Here is a 27,070-nt window from a genome sequence, read left to right on the forward strand (position 1 = left end):
CACAAGCAGGTGAGGCCTTCCTCAAACACTCGGGGGCATCGGGATCACCTCTGAAACGCCCCTGCGGCTTCTGGCAAAGGCAGTCTTCTTGCCACCCCCCCCCTCACTTATCGGGCTTTAGAAACACCCAAGCTAGGAAGCAGTGTGCAGCCTTCACTCGGGGTACGAGGGGAGGATCCTCTCCAGCTGTCCGTCCTTCCAGGCCCCAGCACTGTGGGTGATCCACGCACCCATTTCCTAGTCACAAACCGGTTGGCACAGTCGGGTCCCCGTTGCGCATGCCCCGTGGGGTTCTTGTGCGCCCACCACCCCGCTCCTGGGTGGGTACAGAGCCTCCTCCTCCTCCTCGCTTGCAGCGCCGTCACCTGTTGCTGCTCCACTCCCGAGGCCGAGCAGCTTTCAATAGTCGTCCTTAAAGTAAGTAAGTGCAAGTTTTGACCTGTTCCACGTGGTGCTGTATAGAGCGTCTGACGGCCGTCCCGGGCACCACGTTGATCATGCGTGGGCCATTTAGGCTTATTTTCAGTGTATTAAAGCATAAAAATGTACGGTGAAGCTAAGGCTGTTTCCCTCTGGACGATTTAGCTTTTGTCACTGGCAGCCGATCTATGCTGTGCTCACGTGTCGCATTCTGTCACGGAGACCTGTGCCTGTTCGTAGCTGCAGATCTGACTCCTATTTAAATGAAAAGTTTCTCCAGCTCCTGTTTAAACTTTCAAGCAGGTAATTCATAATACTAAGGAAGCTACTGCTGTGACGTTAGGTTATAACCGAAATCCAAACAAAACACCCTGCTTCTGGCCTCTGCAAAACGGTTGGGATGCTCGGCGACTTCCATTCTGTAAAGCTCGAGGGCACTGCGTATGGTCAGATTTAATTCTGTGGATTTTTATTGAGGAGGCGGCCACATAACAGCCTAAGTACGTATTTCCCTTATTCAGAGGGCTCCACGGTTTTTTTTTTTTTCTAAACATGCTGCTTTCTAAAGGGAGCTGGAGCATTTCTTGGCAGTAGGTTTTCTCCTAGGACAGAGAGAAGTGGGAATTTATATTCTTGTGAATCTGATGTACAAGTCAATTAATGCCAAAAGCCTTAAGTCTTGAATTACACAGTTGGGTTTTATAAAGATAACAGCATAATTGCAAAAATCACTAATCCACTGTGTATTTTTATTCTGTATCTTCAAGTAGTCAGACAGTGAGTAAAAGGATTTAATGGCGTAAGCATCTGAGATGCATATTGCTGCTTCCTCCTCGAAACGGAGCATTTAGAAACCCCCCCAGAATTGATCTCAAAGGGTCTTCGTCTTAGAAACGACACAGGGGCCCCACGGCGTCCGTCCAGCTCTCCGTTAGGTGTGGGTGAGCTTCAGGCAACTAGAGCCGAGCCACAGTGCGGGCGTTTTTGTTTTCTTTCTTGGCTGCAAAGCCGAGGAGACTAGTTTGGTTTTTTTTCTTTTTTTTTTTTTCTTTTTATCAATGAGGTACCTGAGAAAGCTTAGTAGCATTCACTTCATTTGACTAAAACATACCTTTCTTTTGCTTTTGGCTGGAAAACTTCGATTCCAGGAATGGCAGTGGCCAGCGTGTGCCAGTGGGACCTGTGACTCCTGACGGCTTGGCAGGAAATCGGGAGGTGAGGGTGGACCTGGAGAAAAGCTGTGCACACGGTGGTCACAGCACCTGAGTGGCCACAGCCAGGGTTTCACAAGTGACACAAATACGGTGCAACGGCCGACGGCGAGGTACTTGCGTGGTGCAGTGCCCCAGGCTGATGCTCCCGCACCGCGGTTGCGTGTGCGCCGTCAGGATGCCGCAGCAGCGAGCCCTGGCTCTGGTTGCGGCTGGGTCAGTGTGGCAACGACAAGGCGGTGACACATGAGCAAACCCATTTCATCGAAAGGCGATTTGCTGAGCCGTTGGAGAACCTGGAGACCCTGGAGGAAAAAATAGGTGGTGTGCAGGGTGCTCAGAGGGTAGGAAGAGCCTGACGGCCACGCCGATGCCGCCGCACAGGGCCCGTGCGTGCCCCTGTGGGCAGGGGTTAGGCCGCAGGCCTCCGCTTGGAGCCGCTTTCTAGACGTTTAGGACCTACAGCGCTGTAGTTCGGCGGGGTCTGTAGTGAGTGGTTGCACGGCTTTGGTTCTCGTTTAATTTAGTCAAGTCAGCTGTTGAAGGAGCCGACTCTTTAGAAATGAGCAGGAATTAAAGCTTGGTACCTAGTGGCTTTGAGCGTGAATCCTCCTGTTCTGTGCATGTTTACGTGCAGGGCCACTGTGATCACACCGAATGAGGACTTATTAAACCTTCATGTGGAATTATTATTCCCCCCACTTTGCATATTTTCCGTCTCTCGTAAGTTTGAGAAGTATAAGCAAATAATACCGTGAAATCGGTGGGAGGGGCAGAGGGAGAGCAGAACCCCGCGGACTTTGGCGCCTGACGTGGGGCTCCGTCTTACGACCCCGGAATGATGACCTGAGCCCAGAGCAAGTCCGGCGTTAGACCGACGGAGCCACCCAGGTGTGCCTTCTGAGACCTCCCGGATCCCCACCCCGCAGGGAAAGCCGTAAAAACGGTAAGGCCTGCTGGGGCAGAGCCCACGACTGCCGAGGGCAGCGTCGTTGTCAGAGCCACCACCAAGCCCGGAGCCCAGCGGCACACCTTGCTTTCTTGTCCGCGGGTGTCAGCAGACGGGAGGGGCTTACTTTTTTTTTTTTTAAGATTTATTTTTATTTATTTATGATAGAGAGAGAGAGAGAGGCAGAGACATAGGCAGAGGGAGAAGCAGGCCCCATGCCGGGAGCCCGACGCGGGACTCGATCCCGGGACTCCAGGATCACGCCCTGGGCCAAAGGCAGGCGCCAAACCGCTGAGCCCCCCGAAGACGTGAGGGTCTTACAAAAGCCAGACCTTTGGGAGTTATGAGGGGCCGCCCCGTGTGCTCCTCGGGCTTCGGTGCATGTGGTGCAGATGCGGAGGGATGGGTCCTGTCGGCCTCTACTAGCAGGGGTGCGGTGGGGTGGAAAGTGGGTGGAAGCGACCTCGGACCGGACCTTGGCGGTATCTCGGGGAGTCGGTGTTGCTTCGGCTCCTCCAACCCTCCGCTGGGTATCTGGGACCACAGCACGTAATTTAGGGAGATGAGTTGTGCTAATGAGAACTCAGACATGTTAAGTGATACCGGCGTTCGCCCTGCTCCCCAAAACGAAATCAGCTGTAATTGTGATACACGACGACTGCTTATCGAGTGCCATAAAATAACAGTATTATTTTCCCTCTTTAGTCTTTTTCTTTTTCTAAATAGAAATCACACTCTTTGTACACTCACAAGATAAATAGCACAGTTTATAAGGTTATTAAAGAACTTAAAAGGAAAGCCAAATGCCAGGTTGCGAAGGATGGGAATTCTGAGTGGAAAATCCCACAGTTATCATTTGGTAGTGAGGCCAGCCTCTTTTGAGTGATCGCGATTTTTATAATGCATTTCAAACTGATGTGGATCTTTGGGGAATAAGTGGTGGGTCACACAGTCATGTGTCTCTGCTGTTTCGATTTTTAGGCTATGAAAGATTTAATGACTGTAAATAGCGGATGTATCATTGGAACAAAGGACACCGTCCCAGAGGTGAGAATATTTAGGAATCAAATTATGAAACTATTGTCCTAAATTGGTAACACCTCATCTTAGGACTGTTTTGTTCCCTTTGTTTCAAACTCAGCTAAGGGTTTTGGTGGGATTGCCTTTCTTTAAAAACAAAACAACCCAAAAAGACCAAAAACCGGTGCTTTGTATCTTTAGCTGAATATTAGAATTACCCGGAGAGCTCTTCGGAATCCCGTCATCCAGGTTGCACTCCTGACTAATGAAATCTCCGAGGCTGTGCTCTTGCAGCTTCCCGGGTGATGCCGGTGTGCAGCCCAGCTCGAGGGCTGCCGCTTGGTGTTTAAAGCTGCCGGTGACCGGGCTTATGCGAACCTGGGCAAGGTGGAAGTGTTCCTCGTAAGGAGTGAGATCACTGAGTAATTAAGTCAGTATATTTCATATTAAGGTGAAGGCGACCGGGATGCTCTGAGCGTGGAACAAACGCATCCAAATAATAACCTAGAGTTCATTGAATCAGTGCAACGGGAGGCCAGTACCTTGCAGAGGGTCTTTAATTAGGTAACGTGCTAGAGGCGACTGCCTTGCATTTGCGATTGCGTGATTCCCTCTAAAACCACAGATGACAGCATTAGGAACGGAAAATCCAGGAGGCTCAGGGTAAGCGTGAGTGTTGCCTTCCATCCCAAAATAAACTGGGAAGTATAGTGGAATCTAAGTAGGAGTTGACAGCGAGAAATGCCTGACTGAGGAGTAATTTCACCAAGGTCTTTCAAGATCCTTAGTGGGAGGACTGTTTCCTGTGTCTGTGCTGGGAGTGCGCACGGGTCCTTCAGAAAGTAAACCTCAGGAGGCATCCGTAACGGATTGTCTTCCAAGTGATGGACTTGGATTTCCTGTTTATTTTTTTTTTAAGATTTTATTTATTTATTCATGGAGACACACAGAGAGAGAGGCAGAGACACAGGCAGAGGGAGGAGCAGGCTCCATGCAGGGAGCCCGATGGGGGACTTGATTCCGGGTCTCCAGGATCACACCCTGGGCTAAAGGCAGGTGCTAAACCGCTGAGCCACCCGAGCTGCCCAGATTTCCTGTTTAAACAGCTTTAAATGTGTTATTTTTGCGTGCAGCCTTTTTTTTTTTTGCAAAATTTTAGCATTAGTTAGTACGGAAAACCTATTCCAGATTGTGTCAGGTCAGTGCTGTACACCTGAAGCTAACACTGGGTATCAACTACACTTCAATAAATTAAAAAAAAAAATAGCATCAGTGGGTTGTTGGTTTGCATTTTGGAGTCTGTTTGTGGAGCGTCATGGATGGTCTGCTTTTTTGAAACTTTATCACGTCGCTTTGTAAGCACCATGGTTTGAATATTTTCATCTTCTAGTCTTCAAGTTAGTGATGAGTTTTTGCAATGAAAATGTTACTGGGGCAAAGGTATGAACAACTCGAAGGTGATCTTTCCAGTCCGGTAGATGGGACGATGGTCGACTTGCTCCTCGTGGGTAGTGAGGGTGGGTGTCTGTACGGTCTAACATCCTTTTCCCGTTTTTCTATTGACCTACGGGTTTCACCAAGGTGAACTCTTTATCAAGGTGTTGAGGAAAGCGTTCCTTTGTGGAGGGTTTCTTGAGTCTTACTGCCTTTAGATATACTTTGATTTTTTTGACATTTGTTCTCTCCCATGGAGAACTGTTTGAAGGACGGAGTTGACTTATTCCCCCGAACAGCTAAGTGATTCTTGCAGCCCCGATTCCTGATAATACTCTGCTTCCGTTACTGAGCTGTAAGGCAAGTTCATACCGTTTCCTTCATTACCTCATTGGTCAAATATTTACTGAACCTCTACCTAACACCATCCGATGTTTTGGAAAGACAGTAAAAGATAAAACAAGGAGAAATACCCTCACAGGCTGGTGTTTAGTGACTTACGGATTGTGCATGTTTTCCTTTACATCTTTCTCTAGGTTGGCTCCTCTAATTGATCTAGTTTTTCCTGTTTTTTTTTTTTTTTGTTTGTTTGTTTGTATTATGCTGAGTGAAATAAGTCAATCGGAGAAGGACTTTATATGTTCTCATTCATTTGGGGTAGTTTTTCCTGTTGCTAGTACTACATACATTTGGTTCTGGATAATCCTTTATTTTAATAACCTGATGGGGTTAGTTCCCATCTGTCACATTCTTTCCATCCTGTTCCCCCTTCTTTTTTTTTTCTTTTTTTTTTTTAAAGATTTATTTATTTATTTATTTATGATAGACATGAGAGAGAGAGAGAGGGGCAAAGACACAGGAGGAGGGAGAAGCAGGCTCCATGCCTGGAGACCGACATGGGACTCGATCCCGGGCCTCCAGGATCGTGCCCTGGGCCAAAGGCAGGCGCTAAACCGCTGAGCCACCCAGGGATCCCCTGTCCCCCCTTCTTTTAAATAAAATTGCATCAGTACAGCAGCAGCGAGGAAGTCCAGGTCTTCGGGGGTTGGGGGGGGCCTGGGCTCCATTCTTCAGTAGTATCCGTGCGTCGGATGAGTAAGGCATCTCCTTTCTCTGGGTCTCTCGGTCCTGGCTTTTTCATTTGTAAAATGGGGATAATGCCCGCGGAGATTTTTGTTGTAATTAAATGATATATATCAAGTGCTCAGTTCAGTGCCTATGATACATACGCTTTGGGTTGCGTGTTATCTTTTTTTTTTTTTTTCGGTCAGTTAAGCCTGTTGGCAACTGTTTTACGAAATTCAGTCTTCTCGCAACATCAGCATCACTCATTGAAGCCTCTTATGTCTTTGTGATGTTTTATAGGTTTCATTTATGTAGGCTGAGGTTGATGACCAAGGTTATTTTTAAGAATTTTAACATTTTTTAAAAACTCTGGCTTCTCTTGTTCTGTTGGTCAATGCTCAGCTAACTTCGTGTTAACTGATGATGTTACTTTACTGATTATTTGGGTCATGATTACCCCAATCCTTCTAGGTCATCTGCGTGGGCGGGTGGATCCTCGGATAGTAGGGACTTGTCCTGACCGGAGCTCCACCCTTTCTGCTTGAGGTCACTGGTAAGAGTGCTCAGGAGCATGTATTTTTGGCCGTGCTTTCGTTGATCCAGGCTCTACCGAGGAATGCCTTTGGTATTGTGCTAGTGAAATATTAGTGTTTTAGGGTATTCTTTGTTACTCTGTTACATTAGGATAAAGACATCAGGAATGGACTTTGAACGTCACCAAATTCCTTGTCACGTCAATTGAGGTCGTTGCCCAACCTAATCTCACTGGTGCGACCTAGTTTCATATTGTTAAATCATATTTACATTTCTAGGGTGATTGCTCCCCCATCGTGGTTTTTAAAACACTTCTGATTTCTGGTTCCCTAGACTTTTATTGCTTTATTTTTTGCCTGTGTTCCGAAAGGTCCATCACATGCTTGATTTTAAGGAATAGTATTAAGTGAGGAATGTATAGACTTTGCTCAAGGATGTAAAATAGATACTTGTTTGACAGCAGACAATTCACTCGTGAAATTAACTATACCCAGAATCTATTTTAGATTTTTCTTCTTTGATCCTATTTGATGTTCTCCTTATTCCACATTCAAGTATGATAATCATGACTTCAGAGAATTGGCCATTTCTGGGTTTTCAGCTATATTAACATAGTTGGACATACCTCTTTTGTTTTCTCTATGGGTTTTCAGTCTTCAGGTTTTATCTGTCCCTTAAAAAACTGCATTCGAGAGGCGCCGTGGTGGCTCAGTAGGTTCAGTGTCTGCCTTCAGTTCAGGTCATGGTCCTGGGGCCCTGGGGTCGGCCTGCAGTTGGGCTCCCTGCTGGGGTGGGGGGGACTCTGCTTCTCCCCCTCATGTACTCTCGCTTGCTCTCCCGCTCATGCTCAAGCTCTCTCTCAAACGAATAAATAATCTTTAAAGAATTCATTAGACCACCCAGATACTCTTGCTTTTTAGATGTAACTTCATAAATCTTTTTATAGTTGCTGTTTCCCTAAGATTTTTATTTGAGGTGGGGGGAGTGGAGTTGGGAGAGATAAAGGTGGTTCTTTCATCTGGCAGCTTAATTAGGATTCTTTTATTTTCTGCTTCATAATAAAATGAAAGTATATGGAGCTATGAAGTTACCTCTAGATACAGTTTGGCATCAATTCTATAATAATATGAAACTTTTGCTGTTTTCCTTTTGAACCAGTATTAACACAACTAGAATACTTAGAAATTTCTAGTGTTGAAGTTTTGTTTTCTCTTTAATAATTTCTAATTTTACGTTGACACTGTGGTTCACTGAACTATTTCTTTGTAGTATGTGATTAATTTTTAAGAATTTTTATTTTTATTTATTTATTTATTTTAAAGATTTTATTTATTTATTCATGATAGTCACACAGAGAGAGACAGAGAGGCAGAGACACAGGCAGAGGGAGAAGCAGGCTCCATGCAGGGAGCCCGACGTGGGATTTGATCCCGGGTCTCCAGGATCGCGCCCTGGGCCAAAGGCAGGCGCCAAACCGCTGCGCCACCCAGGGAATCCCAATTTTTAAGAATTTTTAAAGTATGAGTCAGGGGGGAGGAGCAGAGGGAAAGAATCTCAAGCAGAGATTCTCAAGAGAATCTCTGAGAGCTGCATGCGGGGCTTGATTCCATGACCCGAGATCATGACCTGGGCCACAAGGGAGTCTGACATGCAGCTAATGCAGCCACCCTAGTCCCTCAAGTAGTATTTCATATCACAAGTCCTGTGCAGATTTTCTGACTTTAGGATTTTTTTTTATGCATCTAATAAGTGTGAGTGATCATTCCTGTCTTGTCATCTTTATAGTGACTGTTACCCTACTATCATTCTACGATTATTTCTAGAAGTATTTAATTCATAAGTTTTGATACCAAATTCCTGAGTGTGAAGGTAAGTATATACTTAAAGGGAGTTCCTTTTCACTGATTTTGATTCATTTAGTGTGGTATTGGGCAAGGAGTTTTTGTTCAACTTTAAAGTTGAAATTGCTCTATCAGGTGCTGATATCTCCAACACACATGCTCTCGCTCACCTGTATATGCCTCTAAACGTGCACGTGCGTGGATGCATGCACGCATTTTGAGGTTTTTGTGTATTGAGGAAAATCAATGCAACAATTTTGGCCTAGTCTTTGCTTTTATTTTTTTTTTATTTTTTTTTTTAATTTTTATTTATTTATGATAGTCACAGAGAGAGAAAGAGAGGCAGAGACACAGGCAGAGAGAGAAGCAGGCTCCATGCACCCGGAGCCCGACGTGGGAATCGATCCTGGGTCTCCAGGATCGTGCCCTAGGCCAAAGGCAGGCGCCAAACCGCTGCGCCACCCAGGGATCCCATAGTCTTTGCTTTTATAAGAGCTTGAAACGGTCATTGCTAGTGTAACCATCTCCTTTTCCCTCTTGTTCTGTGTTTTCCGTTTCCTTTCCTTTTGTTTTATCTTTATTGTATGCATTTCACCTCTCTCCTATGCTGGAGTCAGGGACGGGGAGAGTGGCAGGACATAGATCTTAGGCCTTCCTTGTGGTTGTGCCTGTTACTTGGATTCACTGGGCAGAGCGTATGTGTGTGTTAAGCTAGGTCTCTAGCTTTCTTCATGGATTATGAAGTTAGTAGACGTTCATCTGAATGGATTTCAGTTTTATATTCAGTCTGCAGTGTTTCCTTTAAAGATACTCTTACGTATCTGCATGAATATTGGAAGATGGGAAAATTAAATTCTGCTGTGAAACCCGTATTTTTATTACTTTCACAAATTTAGGGAAATATATTCCAAATTTTATTTAAGGAGATGAGAATCTTATTTTAATTTAGTTCTCTAGAAAAATATTTAAAACTCAAAACACTGCTTTAGCCAAAAAGGCTTACAGAATGCTGCGTATCCTCAGGAGCCATTCTGAACTATAACAAGACAACTACTGATTACGTTTTTGAAGCTCTGGTCTTCCTGACCGGAAGGACTTCACGTATTCTTGAGCAGTGGGGAGTAGGGGGCTTGAATGCATGTCCTTGTTCTTTCATCCCTGCTTCAACTAGAGGGCCGCGTGCTTTCCATGATCAAACAATGCACCTGAAATGACCGAGGGAGGCCAAAATGTAATTTTTCATAATTGTGGTCCAAGCGCACAATATCATAAGAATTCCTGTAGTTTGCTCACTACGTCCTAGAATCCTAGCCTTTGGACTTTATTTCCTTTTTTTATCCTTACGAATACTTAAGAAGTGCTGTTGCGGATAAAATACAGTTGAACCCAGTACAAATCCTGCCATAAGGAAGCTGAGATCTAACACGTGAGATGTTGAATTTGTGGTCCTTCGGATGAGTCGAGATCAAAAGGACAACTGTTTGGAGCTCAGGAGCAATTTGGGTACAAGAGGTAGATTTGAGAATGGATTGTACTATCCATCGTCACATGGACTGTAATTGAAGGCATGGGCTTGGATGACGTGGTAGGAAAGCAAGTCCAGCAAAAACGGTTGTGATGCCTTGGTCTTCAAACTTGAGGATTTAAGCAGGAGACAAGGTTGAGCTGGTAAAGGAAATGGAGGAGGGGCAGTCACTGTAGAAGAGAGGATCTGTTTAATAGGATGACGTAGAAGACAAGGTCAAGTGCTATGGAAGGTCAAGTAACACGGGGATTGGAAAGGTTACCTGGATTCGGCGATACGGAGGTGACCCCGCCAACTTCTTTTAGGTTTAATGTCATGACGCAGTTTTCATGTTATTTCCAAGCTGTATTTTATATGCTGAATTCAGGCTTTCTTACGTTCTCTGACGAACAGCTTGGGTTCTACATGGTGGCTCTCCTACCCCGGACTAAGCCTCAGTGCTGCTCTTTGTAGACTGCCGTGTACAAGGACGATATAAATACAACTCTATATGTGTGCACGCGTATGTATTGTGCTTTATGAAAGGGAGATAGAAGTTATTGATGAGCATAGCTTTCAAATGTGCAGTGGAGCCCTACGCGACGTATGCTACGGAGAGCAGATCTTTGATGTTGATTGGCATTTTTACTGAGTTTAGAAGTTAATTGTGTATAAAACAAAGATTTTGTGTGAGTGCTGGCATGCATACAAGGGGGAAGGAAGGCCGTTCTTGGTATTCTTAGCTTATTGGTAATCTGTCTCCCCTCCTGTGTCGTCCCCCCCTTTTGGCCTTTCCAACTTCCACTCTTCTTTATGGAAAGCCCCCAGAGGAGCAGGGCTCTGCCTTTGTCTTCTCTAAACTGCTCTCTGACGTGTGAAAGGTTGGATCCTCCAAGATGCTGTGAAGACCCTATAAAACTCCTGAAATGCACCTAGTGCGGTGCCTGGCGTGGAGTAGGTCATCAAAGGGTTTTTTTCTATGTTCTCATTTTCATTTAGAAAAATGTTCTATGGAGCCTGTTAACATTGATGTAGGCAGCGAACAGGGGCAGTGTTTCAACAGGTATTATATTCTAGGCTCTGCTTTAGGCACTGGGGGCGTAGGTGTGGACCTAACTGCCCTGGTGAAACTTGTAGTAGAGATGGCATATCAGCAAGTGTATGTGTAAGTGTCGAGGGGCCGTGGAAGGGGGTTGGCACGCATCGCTGATTCAGGTGGGAGGTCAGAGGAAGGCTCCCTGAGGAGCAGGGACTGGTTGACTTAAGCAGAAGTCTTTGAGCCACTTGAAAATGGGGTTGAACGGTGAGGAGAAAGAACACGCAGAGGGCATGGACAGCAAGGCGGAGGGCTGTGAGGGGCAGTAAAACCGGCTGAGGACAGCAGAGGGGTAGGGGGCTAGAGTGGGACGAGAAAGGGAAAGTAGAGAAGGGACGACTCTGAGATGGTAGACGGCAGGCTCACGTACGTTCTGTAGGTCATGTTAGGATGTTCAGAACTGAAGTTTGGGAGCCGTTGAGTTTTGGGCAGGTACAGGAAGTGACCGGATTAAAAATCTAAAAGGATCTTTGACCTGAGAATCCTGCACTGCCTAACCCAAGGGGCCACCATTTATGTGCAATTTAATGTACACGGCGAAAGTTCTCTGGCCTCGAGAACAGGCCGTGGGGCAAGAGTCAAAGTGGGAAGACCAGGTAGGAGGACTGTGGCGTATGGCGATGGTTCTGGGTTTGAATAGGGTGGTCGCCTAAGAGCTGGTGTGCGGTATGGGAGGTATTTACTCCACGTCATGATGTGTTTGTGAACTTAAATGATCAGCACGGTAAAGTAGTGCTGCTTGGAGAGTCTAATGTGCTCAAACCAAGCCATTCAGGTTTACGTACGTAGTTCAGTAGAAACCTTGCAGAACTTAGGGTTAGTCTGTCCATGCTTCCCACTTGCAGCCAGCTTCCCGGAAGGAGCCCTTTGAACTCTTCATTTTTTAGTTCTTTTGGAAAAAACTTCATAAATTGAAATACCCGCAGCACTTTCTCTCATTGATTCTTTCTAGGCTTTACCCTTCCCTCCTGTAGAGCACATGGCAGGGAGAGTCAGCTCCTACCAGCATCTGGCTCTTTTTCTTCTACTTGGAATATGGTTCTTTACCATTGCTGGTTTCTGCTAGTTGCCTCCGATATGTTATTACCGTCTTGCAGGCGGTAGAATTTTTTAGGCACGTGGCTGTCTGGGTGAAGACCCTTCTTGCCGCCCCCCTTTTGCTATCCACAGGACTGCGCATGGTCGTCCAGAGAATGTGGGTCGAGACGATAGCCCTGGAGGACACCAACTTCATTTCTCCCCCGTGAGAGCAGGAGCACGTCCATGGCACCATCAGTCCTCATGGGGATGACACAGGCAGTGTCTTTGTTTTTCACACAACCCTGGAAGACCAGCTCCAGACTTGAGGTTCCACGGACGAAGGCGGGAAGGGAGTCTTGCCACTATAAGAGCAAGGGTGTGGCGTGCAGACGGTGGCCCCGAGTCGTTTTGATGGCTGGGGAACAGTCGGAATCGGATATGTGTTCCAGCTCCTCATGCGGTGACCTGGAGCCAAGACGGATTTCCGACTAGTGGGGTGTGGATGGAAGCGATGATGCGTGCAAACATATGGGCCACTCTCTGTGAAGGGGAAGAGAAAGTCTTCTCTACCTTTGACGTCTTCTAGCTGGACTGAGAGTTAAATTTACATGAGGCAGACCAACAAGAGGAAGAAAGCTTTATTGGCTGCACACATAGGCCCAATGATAGGGACATAAATAGGGCAGGTTTTCTATTTTTAGGCAAAGACCATAAATCTGAGGAACTGACAGGACAAAGAACTGAGCCTGGGGAGCTTCCATTATTATGGAATTCTAGACAGGATTTGGGCCGGGCAGGGTAGTAACGTAGTAAAGGGTTTTCTTGTGTAGGCTCCCGGACTCCACGTTTCCCCCCTCCTGTGATGGGGACATCTGTGTACCTCTGGGATAGGAGGATCCTTTCACGTGGGGGCACGTGCAGAGCTGGGTGTTGTCCTTGCAGAGGCGTCTCCAGTAACTTACAGTACCACGCCAGGGCCCCGGGGTGGCCCATGAGGCGTCTGACTCCTGGTCTCGGCCCAGGCCGCGACGTCCCGTGGGAGCCCTCGCTCGTGGGGGGTCAGCTTGCCATCCTCTCCCGCCCCCTCTCCCTTGGCCCACCGGAGTCTCTTCCTCCCTCCCGCGGCCGGCACACCTGCCGGGCTGCACCTGCGCAGCCACCTGGCCGGGGCTGATGCCGCTGGCTGAGGGTCGCGGAGCGGCGCCGTGCAGAGGGACGGCCACCCCACTTCTCGGATCTCGAGACCGAGCAGTGACCTCGTCCTGTTGGTGCTGATTTTCCAAGTCGCTTGGGTTTCCCCTGTCAGGGCAGGTCTGTGCTGTCGTGGTCTAGCTGCGTCAGTCCCATAGCAGAAGCCACCTGTGTTCCTGTCCTGCCGTGGGAGGCAGGAGGCCTCTTGTGGCCACGAGGGAAACCCCGCAGGGATCTCAGGAACCGGGATGCACATCCGTTGCCGCAGCCCCTGCCTCTGGCCCGTTCCGTGAGGACGGTGCCCCGCCAAGGCCCCCTGTATCTTCGAGCATCCGGAGACCCTCGTGCTCGGAGCGGTTGACTCTGGAAACCGAGAGCTACCGAGTGAGGCGAGCTGCTGTCACGACCGTCTCACGCCGCAAAGCCAGCTAGTGGCCGTTGGTTGCGGGTCTTAGAAACTTTCCTTGGAGTTCTTGGTTCTCTTCTCTGTCCCCCTTCATTGCCGCCTTAAGTTGGCGCACACTATAAACCAGCGGTTCTCCGCGGGGATGATAAAACCCCAGCACACGTTTTTAAATATCTGTGAGATACGTTGATTTTCTCCACGATTGGGGATCACTATTGGTGTTAGTGGGTAGGGCCCGAGGATTCTAGAAAACCTGAGATGCACGATGCTCTGTAGGGTGAAAGACACAGCATGGGGGTGTCCTATTGGATATTATGCAGGAAAAGCCCGTCTAGTTATTTGAGCCTCGAGGAGAGCTCTTTATATAATACAGAGTGTCTCGTGTGTGGGTTTAATATGGACGATCTTCCCAGAAATACAACCTCTGGGTAAATTTGGGGAAAGATTCCACTTTATTTCTTTTTTAGGAGCTTTCCTGAGAATTGCTCACCGTGTTGCAGTGTCACCAACAGCAGTGGTGCTCGTGATACTTGTGTTACGGACACAGGATGCTCGTGTCCACTTTTATTTTGAATTGTCCCATTCTCCTGGATTGTATGATAAGTGAACTACCGAGCCCTTCAAAACCCCAAAAAGAAATAGCGCTGGCCTTTGGGTCACGTGCTGCTCCACTCAGCTTACTCAGACTTGCACCCTGCGTATGTGGGTGCGTGCGTCTCTAGTCTCCTTCCCCGTGGACCAGCCATGCCCAAGCGCTTACGTCTGAAATACATGTTATTTCCCTTCATCTTATTATTCCAGTTAGGATGTTAGGTTTTTGAAAATATGAGCAAATTATCTAACCTGGTGATAGATTTCACTTCTGTGTAGCAAAAGGGGGGTGTTTTTCTAAAGAGGGGGCGGCTCATGCGTTAGGGCCCGTCAGAAAGCGCTGTCGCACGGAGGGGCAGCTCACGATGAGGCCCCGGCAGCTTTAAGGGCACCGGTGAGGGACGGGAAGGCTTCAGGGTTGGGGGGAGACCGTAGTGTCTTTGGCCTCTGTGGGCAAAGGCGGGAACTCCGGCCTGAGTTGACCAGGAGCCAGTGGCGTTGGGTCGCAGTCGGACGGGGTGGTCTGCAGGAGGAGCAGGCAGCGAGCCTGGGGGCCGTCTCCCGCCGGCTTCTATGCCCCCCTGACTGTGCAGGTCCCTCACCAAAGGGAAACCCGAAGAGGAGCCGAAGAACAGCCGGCCTGGCTGTTGGGGCCTGTTAGTCCCGAGCCACGGAGCGAGGGAGCCTGTGGGGCCGTGGATCCGGGGAGCGTTGGTGTCCTGGCCTCCTCCCCGGCCACCCCACTGCTGTGCTCTCCCGGGAACTTGGCGTCGGGGCCACAGGCTGAGTCGTGCTCCTCCCGTCACAGTTCTTGTGAGTTGAAGATCTCGTGCTCCGGTTTCCTAATTTCATTTGAACCTTTTTTTACATGTACCTTTGAAGGAGCGTGACAAATTTTCTGAATTTATGTGGGTTTGAAATTCTGTTTTGATAGAGAAATTGGGCATCACACTCTGCGTTGAAATCCTCTTCCCTCAACTTTGAAGATACTAATGCCCACCCTTCCGGCTTCCAGAGTTGCTAATGAGAAGGTCAAAGTCTGGTTTCTTTTTTTTTTTTTTTTTTTTTTCATTCTGGATCCATTTTTTTTTTCTCATGCTGTTAATGTTGGGTTTAGAGGGTTCTTTTTTTTTTAATAAATTTATTTTGTATTGGTGTTCAATTTGCCAACATGTAGGATATTGACTTGCAACAAATTATTTTAAGATTTGTGTGGAATCAGAAAAGACCCCGAATAGCCAGGGGAATTTTATTTTATTTTATTTTATTTTATTTTATTTTATTTTATTTTATTTTATTTTATTTTATTTTATTTTATTTTATTTTATTTTTTATTTTATTTTATTTTATTTTAATCTTATTTTTTTATTATTTTATTATTTTATTTTATTTTATTTTTTATTTTTTAAGTATTTTTTTTTTTAATTTATTTATTCAGAGAGAGAGAGAGACTGAGAGGCAGAGACACAGGCAGAGGGAGAAGCAGGCTCCATGCAGGGAGCCCGACGTGGGACTCGATCCCGGGTCTCCCGGATCAGACCCCGGGCTGCAGGCGGCACTAAACTGCTGTGTCATCGGGGGTGCCCAGCCAGGAGAATTTTAAAAAAGAAAACCATATCTGGGGGCATCACAAAGCCAGATTTCAGGTTGTCCTAGAAAGCTGTGGTCATCAAGACAGTGTGGTACTGGCACAAAAACAGACACATAGATCAGTGGAACAGAATAGAGAACCCAGAAGTGGACCCTGAACTTTATGGGCAACTAATATTCGATAAAGGAGGAAAGACTATCCACTGGAAGAAAGACAGTCTCTTCAATAAATGGTGCTGGGAACATTGGACAGCCACGTGCAGAAGAATGAAACTAGACCACTCTCTCGCACCAGACACAAAGATAAGCTCAAAATGGATGAAAGATCTAAATGTGAGACAAGAATCCATCAAAATCCTAGAGGAGAACAGAGGCAACACCCTTTTTGAACTTGGTTTAGAGGATTCAAAAATGTTACGATCTCTTTAAGTGTCTTGTGCTACGTGCTTGTTAATTCAATGTGGCTCTCGGCACGTGTCCCCTTCATCCAAGGAAATTCTAACTTTTTGTGCACTTGTGATGCACAGAGGCTGGGTTCTAAAGGGCGGTGGTTGCTTTTGTTCCGGGTGAGACAGCTCCTGGAGTTGCTCCACTGTCTGAGCGCACTCAAAATTTCTCAAGGTTCTATCTGGATGAATTTTCTAATCCTGCTTTTGAGATTATTGTAAAGGGTTTCCTCCTGCCTCTTGGCTTTAGGTATCAGAGAAATGTAAAATTAGCTTAGGAAAATCCAAGAACAGAACAGAGCGTATTTATGTTATATGTGTAAAATAATGCCCTATTTTTCTTTTAATTTTCTATATGACTCACGAGTCTCCTCGTTGGCTTCCATGGGGGCTGATGGAGCTGTTAACTGGAGCGAGGCCCATCGTCTCTGATGTCCCTGATGAAGACAGAGAAAGTTTGTCCGAGGAAGGGAATTTCAACAGAAACGTGGTTGTTGAGCGTGGTTTTTGCCTGTGGGCATGAACCGGTTGCCACAGATGTCATGAAGAAGCCAGACCTAACCAACCTCCTGCGTCGTGTAGGACCTTCCATGTCTAGTCACTGTGAGATGGAGTCGTGGGGAATTTTAACATAAAATGTCGCAAACTTATAATTAATCAAAACCCCGTTAATTTGAGTATTTTAAGCAGTCTTAGGAGCACCCCACGAAGGGAGCAGTGAGGGGAATCGAGTATCTTCTGAAATAGCGTGCGTAGGAGCTGGGGTCCGGGAGGAGATGGTTCTCAGTAGGACGTCGGAGGCTACTTTTCACGGTGTGAGGCCCTCGGGCCGCGCTCCCCGACTCGCCAGTCTGCTGGTTCCACTGGGTTGTAACGTCTGTATTTTCTCTCAGGAGCCAAGCGTGTGACCGTAAGAACACTTGAACTCTTCATTAAAAGAGTATTTGCTTAAAATCCTGCCGCCTTCACTGGTGAGGCCACTGATGAGCGGAGACGCAAGCCCGCGGTGTGTCACTCACGTCGGCCTCCTGCGCAGCGGGGGAGAGGCCCTCCAGCGGGCGGTCCCCACGTCTTCGCGTCGCGGTTTAGCGTCCGCGCGTAGAGGGGCCCGCAGCATCGCTGGCCAGGCGTGCTAGACGTGTGAGCTCATCTCGTTTCCCTTTCCGTGTTTGCTCAGAAAATGTAAGCAGCCTGCCTTGGGGCGGCTGGTAGGCCGTGGTGTCGGAGTTCTGATCTCGGGGCCCCCGTGGCCCTCCACGTTGACCTCGTGGGCTCCCCTAGATGGCGTCGCCCCCCCCACCCCCCCCTTGCAAAGGAAGATTTGTAGTTTTTCCCCCGATACAAGAGCTCTGCCCTAAAACCGGTCGGACTGCCCTGACGTCGGGAGCACGAGGTCCACCGCAGGATGCGTGGCCCGGCCTGGCTCATGCTAGCGAGCGTCACGGCCTGGCCTGAAGGGACGAGAGGGTTCGCTGAGCTTGTGCAGCGGCAGTAGCAGGGAGGTGCTTGGGCCCACAGGGGCCGGTTCCAGTCGCAGACCTTAGTGTCGGCCCCTGGCCTTGGACTTGTGAGTGGTCACGAAGTGCAGTGGTGTCCGTCCAACGGCTGGGACAGTGGTCGGCCTTGATGCCCGGCGCCTGCTGTTCGGGGGCGGCCCGAGGGCTTCTGACCCCGTCACCCGGGCAGCCCTGGACCTGGCTGTGGGACGCGGAGAGTGCACGTGTCGCCGCGCCTCCTCTCCCATGGACTGTGCTACAAACTGTCCTGTAGCTTGGCTTTTCCCCACCCCAGCACCATATCCTGAATGTTTTCCCTTGCAAACGACTTACTAGTCGCGTACTCTTTCCTCTGTGGACCCTATAACCTCATTAGCGTTTCGGCCGTGGTGGCCCGTTCAGCGTCCCGTAGAGGGACGAGGCGTGGATTTCGCGGTGTTTGTAGCCTGGGCGTAACGAGTGTGCACGTTCTGGGGCTTACGTACTTGGCCCCAGTACAGGGCACCAAGCACGCCCCCGCCCTTCAAAGTCAAATCTCTGGATAACTTTGATTTCCTGAAAACCTAATCCCTTAAAAATGTACCTCCGGTTTTCACGCTGACGGCTTGCTGCGGCCCGGAGGCCTTCCCGGCGACCTGCGCCTCGTGGATGGGCTGCGTTACGGGCCCGCGCTCTGGTCCACCAGGGAAGCCAGAGGAGACGTTGAAGGAAAGTAACGTCTGTCCCAACACCCGCACGGAGCGGCCCACGTAGTTAGACTCCCGTTCTGGGGGTGGAGTCCCGAGTGACGTGTCACACACTGTGGGGTCTGTGCAAGCACCATCTCCCCGTGTCCTCGCCAGCTCCGAATTCACCCGGAACAACGCCTTTGGGGGCCGCCTTTGGTGCTCAGAAGACGTCCCACTGGGCCGTGCCAAGGTCCGACATCTCTGCATATTGGTCGTGAAGGGATCTCGCTCAAGGATGTGGGAGTGTTGGCTTTTCAGGTGTTCTCGTAGCCGTTGTCGGGCCGTTCTGTGAAGCAGGTGGTGAGGCCGGGTGGCATCCACGACCCGTGGTGGTGTCTGGAAAGCCTGTCAGGAGAGGGGTGTGTGAGGAGGAGTGTCCTGGGGGCGGAGGAGGTGAGCGGAGGGGGTGAAGGCGGTGGAGGGGCTCTCGGAAGGCTGTGCGATCTGAAGGCGCGAGCGGGGAGCACACGGGCCCAGGTCTGCGGGGAGACTTGAAGGTGACGCTGCGGGTCGGGGCATCGCCTCCCGTGAGGGGTCAGGTTGGGGCACCGCCTCCTGCAATGTGACCTAGACGGCGGCGCCCGGAGGGGACGGGAACGACTGCTGGGCCCCCAGGCTGGGAGGCAGCCTCTGCGGCTCCTGGGGTGCTCCTGGGGTGCAAGCGCAGGCACCTGCCCTGCAAGGCCGTCTCCCCGGCCGTGGAGCGGCCGTCAGAAGCTGTGCCCTGGGGGGCCGTTGCCGACGAGATGAACTGTCTGCTCGGAGACGTGGGGCGCTCCCGGTTCAAACAAGTGAAACGTAAGAACAGATGCAGCAACGTGGGAAAGGGCGAGCCGTGCAGCTAGGGGGGAAAGCCGGCCACCCGTCCGGTGGTCACCGACCGCTCCTGGTCACGAGGGGACTCCGGAGCCACAGAGGATGAACGAGGGTGGGGCGCGGGGCGGTTCGGTGGCTGGAGTGTCCCACTCGAGCGTTCGGCTTGGGTCGCATCTCAGGGTCGAGGGATCGAGCCCGGCCTCTGGCTTGGGGGCCGCTAGAGATTCCCTCCCTCCGCCTCCATCCCCAGCTTGCATGTGCACACACGCTCTTAAAAAAAAAAAAAAGGAAGACTAGAGACTTAAATTCAAGTTTTACTTTTTATTGAAAGTCTAGGTTTTTGAAGGCCTGGCTCTGAAACTGCAGCATGTGGTAGGCGGCTAACAGGAGGCCTCTAACTGCACATCCCCGAGCCTCCCGCCAGGCGTCCCGCATCCGCAGGTACGGGTAGGGCGAAGGAGTTCACACTTTAACAGGCACCACGGTCACGGCCACCAGCGGTCCCTGGCCGAGGGGCGTCGCGAGGTCCTAGGCAACGACGCGTCGCGGGAAGGCGGACGGTGCCAGGTTGCGGGCTGTCTCACGACGACGACTCTGTCCCTTAATCAGCTCTCCTAGGACCATCCAGACAGAACCATCTGTCGTGCGGGCGTGGGGATGCCCAGGAGAGCCCGTTGATGGGGGACTTGGCTCAGGTGATCGCGGAGGCCAGGAGACTCCAGAGTCCGCTCGGCAAGCGGCAGAACCGGGAAGAGCGCTGACCTCACCTGAGATGAAGGCCTGGGAGTCGAAGGACGGAGCGCCAAGTCCGCGGATGGCCGCAGATCCAGGAACCAGGGGCTGGCGTCCGGAGCAAGAGAGGAGGACGTGCTACGCAGCCTCGTCCACCGTTTCCGCTCTCCTCGGATCCTCAGTGGCCTCGTGACGTCCAGCAGCCTCGGGGAGCGCAGTCTTGCCCCGTGTCCCGATCCGCGTGCCGGTCTCTGGGGAGGTGCTCTCACGCCCAGGGATGGTCACCAGCCCTCCGCGCGCCCTGCCGCTCCGTGCCGATGCCGCACGACGCCGTCCTCTCCGCTGTGCTTCCTGGAGCGTCGGTTTTGACCATGTTTGGGCCTATTGGCTGCTGTTCCCAAATGGGGTTAACCGGTTCGGGTCTTTGTGTTTCCGGCTGTTAGGAGACTCAGCAACACAGATTTCTGTTGTATTGCTTACGTCACAACCCCTTTTATTTCTGATTCTCATGCTGGATCTCTGAATACATCTTTCATTTGAAAATTGAAACAAACAAAAAAAGAAAATTGAGGCAGCCCTTCAGATCCCCCGTCCTTGGCCTTAGATTTCCTGTATTCGGTGACTTTTGCATCCAACTAAACTCAACCCAGAGTTTACTTTTGAGACTTCAAAAAGTGCATCCGTAAGGATTCTCCACCCTGGTTAAAAATTACCGTGATTTTCTTGGTATTTGAGAGGATTTGTACCTTTTGCTTCAGGCTGCAATTTAGTATACAATCTTCCCAGCATATGAAGCAGTTTTTCTTGCACAGGCTTGTTAAATCAGTTTTTCATCTTTTTATTCCTTAGAGTAGAGAGGAATAAACCGTCATGACTAGGCTTTATAGTACCTTTATCACTTAATACTTGAACATGCTCAGCACTTTAATTTTAATAGGACTAAATGGAATATGTAAGATGCAATGCTCACCATTTAGCACCTCGCATCACAGTAGACGTCTCAAACCTAATCGTGAAATCCCTGCACATAAACGGCTAGAACGCAGCGTATTTCCTTACTTCTGAATTTTTAGGATAGAGGTACGTGCCCCAGTTTTCTCTTCATATATTTTAACCATCGTGTTGCACAAAAACCAGTACAACCTTGTGTTTTGTTCCTTCACTACCCCCCCCCGCCCCCCCGCCCCGCCATCCTTGGATGGAATCTCCAATAGGTATTCCTGGAACACAACAATCTGCTGCCTGTAGTGCCGCGCATCTCATTTCGGTAATTAGTGTTCAATTCTGAGTTGTAGTCGAACCCTCCGACTTCGAGGTCTGAAGATCGTCTTCCTCCGAGGGCCTGCTTCGGGCTGTAGCTTGCGGTGGGAGCGACTGATAAATGAAGCTTCATGTTTTTTTTTTTTTTTTTTAACAAAAAGAAAAAAACATGGGACAATCTGAAACATACGGGACATTAATGCGAGAGGGCTGATTTTAATTGGGGTGATTGGAAAAGGCACCAAGGAAGATGGCCTTTGAATGAGGTCTTACGGCTGAAAGGAGGTGGTTTCAGAGGAGCCAGTGCGGCAGGGATGCTGAGAGCCTTTGGTGTAATCTGGTGAGATTTGCACGTGAACGGGCACGGGGGTGGTAAGGTTGGGCAGGCCAAACCCGGGATGTCCGAGTACCGTGCAAAGAAACTGGGATGCAAAGAAGGGAGCGCCCCTTAGTTGTCACACAGTACACGCCAAGCCCGGCCTCAGGTCTGCGCTGGAGGAGGCGATCTTCAGAGATGTGATAAGGCTTCACAGTGATGTCACGCAGCGACCCATCCAAGGACTTTGGGAAAGATCCTTACCACCTGCAGTCCTGGGTGGCCATTATCCTGCTTCTGATGGACGGTGATAACCTGCCTTCTCCCTCATTCCTAGCAGAGAATTGAGGGTCTCCGTCCGTTTGGCTCTGCCCATCAGTGGGGAAATGGTGATTGAAAAGCCCAATTTGAAGTTTTAAATCTCCCAGAAGCCCCTTGACCTTGCCCTGCTAGGAGTTTATGGGGTAAGAATGACCTACGACATATGTACGTACACACGTGCCTATGCAGGGACTTGGCAACAAAAAAGCCTCAGAATAAAATATCGGTACATCTTTTCATTTAAATATGGCTTTAGGCCTCATGTCTATCTTTATAGCTGAGTTTTGCTCAATCCCTTCAAATCGCCTCCTGTAAATCTCTTGTTTCTCAGACACCGATAGCTGACTGACTGACCACGTCGAGCTCCTGATTTCCGATCCCTTATTCGATGTGACTTTGGATAGCGTCCCAGGATGGCATACATGACACCTGAGTCCCTGCCCCCAAACTAATTTGGGATGCATCCCCGTAGGGGTATTTGAGGAGGTGTTTTCTACTTAATCTGTTCACCTGTATCTTCGATCCGAGTGCCAGTGTCCTGCGGGATGTGCATCGTAGGGCATGTTCCTCGAGAGGGGAGCTCCTGGGAACGGTGACAGGTACGTGTCCGTGAGGTGAGCAGCCTAGACCCCCAGGATGACCAGGATTTACTAAGTATCCCTCTTGGAGGCAAGGCCAGCGGGTAATTGTCTGAGGCTCCAAGCCATGAAGACCGTTTGTCACTAATCTGGGACGAATTTCTGTATGACCGCGAGATGCACCGCAAGTCCCAACCCGGACCCCGCCCTTGGGTTCAGCCTCGGCCCCAGGCAGGGTGAGCTTCGTCCTGGGGGGCCGCTGCGAGGGGTCCGGAACAGGAGGCCGTGACAGCAGCCCTGCTCCCGCCTGGGTGCCCGCCTCGCTGCTCCGTGGCCGCTGCCTGCCGGCCACCCCGTGCCCCTTCGGGTGCCATGTCCTCCCGTGGGATCCCTCGTGCACCTTTCAGCAGCCCCTGCGCTCGTCCCGCCCGACGTGGCCTCCACTTGGACCCGGTTTCCCTTGCGCCCTCGCGCTGAGTCCTTCGCCCCCCAGCCCTGCCATCCTGTGGGCCCCTCTTGGGTGGCATCTTTTACGCCCAGGCCCTCTCTACCATCTCTTCGTTGGTGGACTCTTTTTTGTTTTTTTCTTGCTCTTGTGCTCTGGTCAGTGTGGAATTTCAAGTCCATCCTTCTGTAGTCTGTCGTATCAGATGGCTTAATGCATAGGCCTGATGGACAGCTGAAGAACGTAAAGCTCTGACATCCGTATCGTAGAGTTTACGCGGGGACACACGGGAAGGCCCGGGACGAGCCAAGCCTGGGACGCTCCCCTTGCTGATCTTCGGTTCCCGTAGCTCTAAGAATGTGGGTGCAGAGCCGAGGATTGCGGGTGGCGGCTAAGCTGATCGTCGTGTCTCCCCGTCTTCTGCCTCGGGACGAGGCCTCTGTGGCCGCACACCTGGACGCGGCCCTCGCAGCAGCTTTCCTCTGGGGCTGAGAGCTGACTTCGTCTGCCACAGGCTGATGGAGCTGCTGTTGGGGCTCCGGGAAGCTGGGTTCTAGGGAAATGAGCATCCTCCGGCCAGGAGGGTAGGAGATAAATCTCAAATATGTGAATGATGAAAAACCTAGATTTGCAAGAAGACTGCCTAAAAATAGAGGAGGATATAAACTCATTTTAAACATGTGTGTTTTAGAGTCAGGTGGTGAGGACACCAAATCACTTAATTCAGTGCTTTTTTATGACCGGTAACGTATAATGCTGCTTGTCGCGTCGTCAAATAGGACTCACTGACCACACAGCTGTACTCCAGTGTTTATAACAAATGGGTGGCATGAGGAGGCCTTGTACGATCTGTAGCGTGGCGCCGAAATGCCTCTAGTAAACCAGCTGGTAAATCAACGTGAACATACTGGAGTCCAGCTGTGGAGAAGCTGCGCTTTGACCCACACATAGTCCTATTTATATAAAACCACGGGAGGGACCAGTCGGCAGCGCGGGCTGTCCTGAGTGTTTTCGGTTGTTCGTTCAGGTAACGTGGACCCCAATATGATTTTCCGAACTAGCAAATAAGTGTTCAGGTTTCTAGTAAAATACGGTCTTATGTGCATTTGCATAGTAGTAGTTTTTGAAAAATTGAGTATATTAAAGTACACAAAAATTCTTCTACATGAACGTAGCATTAGGCTCAGGTCCCTGTGGGTGTCCCGGAGGGTGTTTGAAGCCCCAGGACCGCCCTTCGTGTAGATTTTTTAGCACGACTAGCTCCTGCTCATGTAATGCCAGCTCCGTGCCTTCACCCCCGTGTCACAGGACAACACAGATAAACCTGCAGAAATTGCAGATGCCCGTGCACGAGGGTGGTGGGCGCCTGCGTCGTTCGGCGGGCCGTGCACCCCTGGGGGTGAGCTTCCAGCCTGCCTGTTAGAGCTGAGCAACTGGGTGGGGTGGGGGTGGATTTCCTTCTCAGGGTGGCGTCTTTGAGGTGACTGATGGGGCACCTTGATGGGAGCCTGGCTCCCCAGGTCTGGGCTGAATGGGACCGAGTCCTCAAGGGGGTTCAGGGGCTGATAGCACCGTCAACAGGCTTCTGATAAGGGTTGCAAAGGCAACTGAGGATAGACTCTGTTTCCTCTGAAACAGGATCGTGCCGGTCAGAGGGCGCCGCTGGCGGCTGTGAGTCAGCTGGTCCAGAGGCCCCCAGACGCGGCCCTTGATAGTCCATCTCAGGTTGGTCACGTGCCGGCGTCACGTAGTCCTTCATCGTGAAGCCTGGTTGAAGTCCCCTTGCCGGCTCCCAGTAGTGGTCAGAGCCCGCCAGCTACCTGCCTTCTAGGTTCACCGTCCTGACGCCTCGGTGGCTTCGTCCTTCGTGGCGGATGGGCCTGCAGCTCTGTGCCCCGCTCTTCTCCATCCTTCTGTATCGTTGAGGGAGAATTTCTTCCTGCTTTTTGTAGGAAACGAAAATACCCCTTTTAGTTAAGTGACTACAGGCTCTTGCTGGTGTCCCTTTGGCAACGGGGGTGACCTGGTAGTCAGAGAAAGCGTCGGTAAGGCCTTCGCTTTTCCATCGCGGTGCCCTCGGCTAGTTGTGAAAAGCAGCGTAGCCTCTTGAGTGCCTCAACCCTATCCCGTTAAAGCGTTGCTTTCCGTCGTGCCTGCTTCCGCACGCAGATAGTTGTTTTTGATGTCTACCCTGGTTGGACAGGGTTTTTTTTATTTTTATTTTTAATTGAGGTGTTAAACAAAAGCAAACCCAAAAAGTCTCCTGTGGGGATGTGGCTCCTGAAACGCTTAAGTTCTCTAATTATCTGTAGAGCAAAATCGTGATTGTTTACACGTTAAGCACTGGTGGCCCTCCCTGGATCGTGTCGGACACCTGCTTTCCTCGTATTCTTCCTAAACTTTCCTGCCTCTACTCGTATCTTGTGGTCTTTGAATTCCCAGAATGTGCGCACGCGTGGGGGTTGACACGTGTGTTCGCGTGCTGATGACCGCGTGAGCCGTCAGCCGCCGCGTGCTTATCCTACGTGGTTCTGTGAGCGGGTGTCGGGCTTCAGGCAGCCAGCTTAGTGACCCCCCCCATATTGTCACTTCCTGGTATTTAGGGCCATTGCGATTATTTGTAGGAAGTGTCAGTTTGTGAGATGGTTAAGGCGGAGTGGAGCAGGGGTGCCCACTAGGCCTCCGGCCGGGGCCTCCCTAGGCGTTAGGGCTCCAGCCGAACCGGGCGAGGACGGGCTGCAGGTGGGAACTGGAGCAGAAGAGCGGCCTCGAGGCGGCCCACCCCGTCCTGCCAGAGTGACTGTTTGCTCCTCTAGGCCCACCTTCCGCCCCTTCTCACCCCGATCTCTGCCCCGGAGGCTCAGGCCTCCGTCAGGTGTGGCCCTCGGGCCCTGGCTGAAGCTGGAGGTGTTGGGGGAGGAGGTCTAAGTGTTCACCGCCCCCGCCCCCCGCTCCCCGGGGTCACCCGAGGGGGCTGTTGAGCCGGAGCGCACTGCTCTCCGCAGAGCAACCAACTGTACGGCTGTTTCTGGGGGGCCAGGAGCCGCCCCTTCACCTCTTTTGGGTTGTCCTGGGTGGTTGACTTGGAGTAGAAAATTCCGAGTGCCACACTTGGTAGGAATCAGGCCCGTGAAATCTGGATTTAGTTGACTCAGCCTTGAGGCTCTTCAGTTCTTCTAAGCATCGTTTTAGAAAGAAAATGCTGCCTTGGATTCCCAACTATTTTTTGAGTGTCTTATGGTGGGCAGAGAGGTGGTGTTTTTTCTTTCCATAATCAGATCCTTGGATTTTTTTTTTCTTTCTGATGTTTCTTCCTACTCTTGTAGCAAACCTTGAGAGAAATTAATATCCCTATGGAAACCTCAATTTTGATCCTCACCTCTACTTTCATAAATGGCTTTAAATTCATGGTGGTTGTGCCACGCTTCATGCTGTGCGGTAGATTTAAGTGGGAGGTTTTCTGTGGTGCTGTGTTATCTGGTTATTTTTCCTAATCCTTGAGCTTCGTATTGAATTTATCGTACATTGAATTCCATATAATTAGATCTCAGACTTGATTTTTTTTTTTTTTTTTTTTACTCCATCTGCTCTAATTTTGCTTGTTTTAGAGGTGGCGTAGTGTACAAGGTGGGGCTAAACTGCCTTGTCCCTTTCCTGTTTCTCCGAGTGTTTGAACTTCTTTCAAAGTAAGGTTTATCATGTCAACGAATTTCTGATAGTTTGACTCCCTTGTGTATACGTGTACCCGTGTGTGTGTCATTTGTGTGGTATGTTTACTTTAGAACCGTAGATCTGCTTTCCATTTGTCACGTTGACCATTACCCCATAAAATCTCCACCCTACACAAACAGTGTAAAGAGTTTTAAACAGTTCAAACTCCAGTAGTACAGACACTAAAAGGGATTTTTTTATCCTGGGTAGAAGACTGCCCAACGGTGCCCTTAGACCACTGCATGTCGCCTCCAGTGTGGCAGTGTGTGACCAGCAGTGATCGTTTGATAGACCTGTATTTTCTGGAATATTAGTAAAAACTATTTTTTTGGTAATACTTAGCTTCGTC

At 49.8% G+C, this 27,070-nt stretch overlaps 1 protein-coding gene across 9 annotated transcripts in view; it reads left to right on the plus strand.

Annotated features, from left to right (window-relative positions):
- The window catches only part of CADPS2 (calcium dependent secretion activator 2), a 454,201-nt gene that overhangs the window by 1,308 nt on the left and 425,823 nt on the right, over window positions 1–27,070 (plus strand). The window contains exon 1 of one of the 9 annotated variants that reach the window (XM_072783287.1): window positions 3,550–3,627. The exons of the other annotated variants lie outside the window; for them this stretch is intronic. Within the exon in view, the coding sequence (XP_072639388.1) occupies window positions 3,565–3,627 (63 nt within the window). The 5' untranslated portion in view covers window positions 3,550–3,564. Of the gene's footprint in view, window positions 1–3,549; window positions 3,628–27,070 lie in introns of those variants that run through there. 9 annotated transcript variants of the gene reach the window in all.

The sequence above is a fragment of the Canis lupus genome, chromosome 18 (assembly GCF_048164855.1).
Source record: "Canis lupus baileyi chromosome 18, mCanLup2.hap1, whole genome shotgun sequence".
Taxonomy (NCBI): Eukaryota; Metazoa; Chordata; class Mammalia; order Carnivora; family Canidae; genus Canis; species Canis lupus.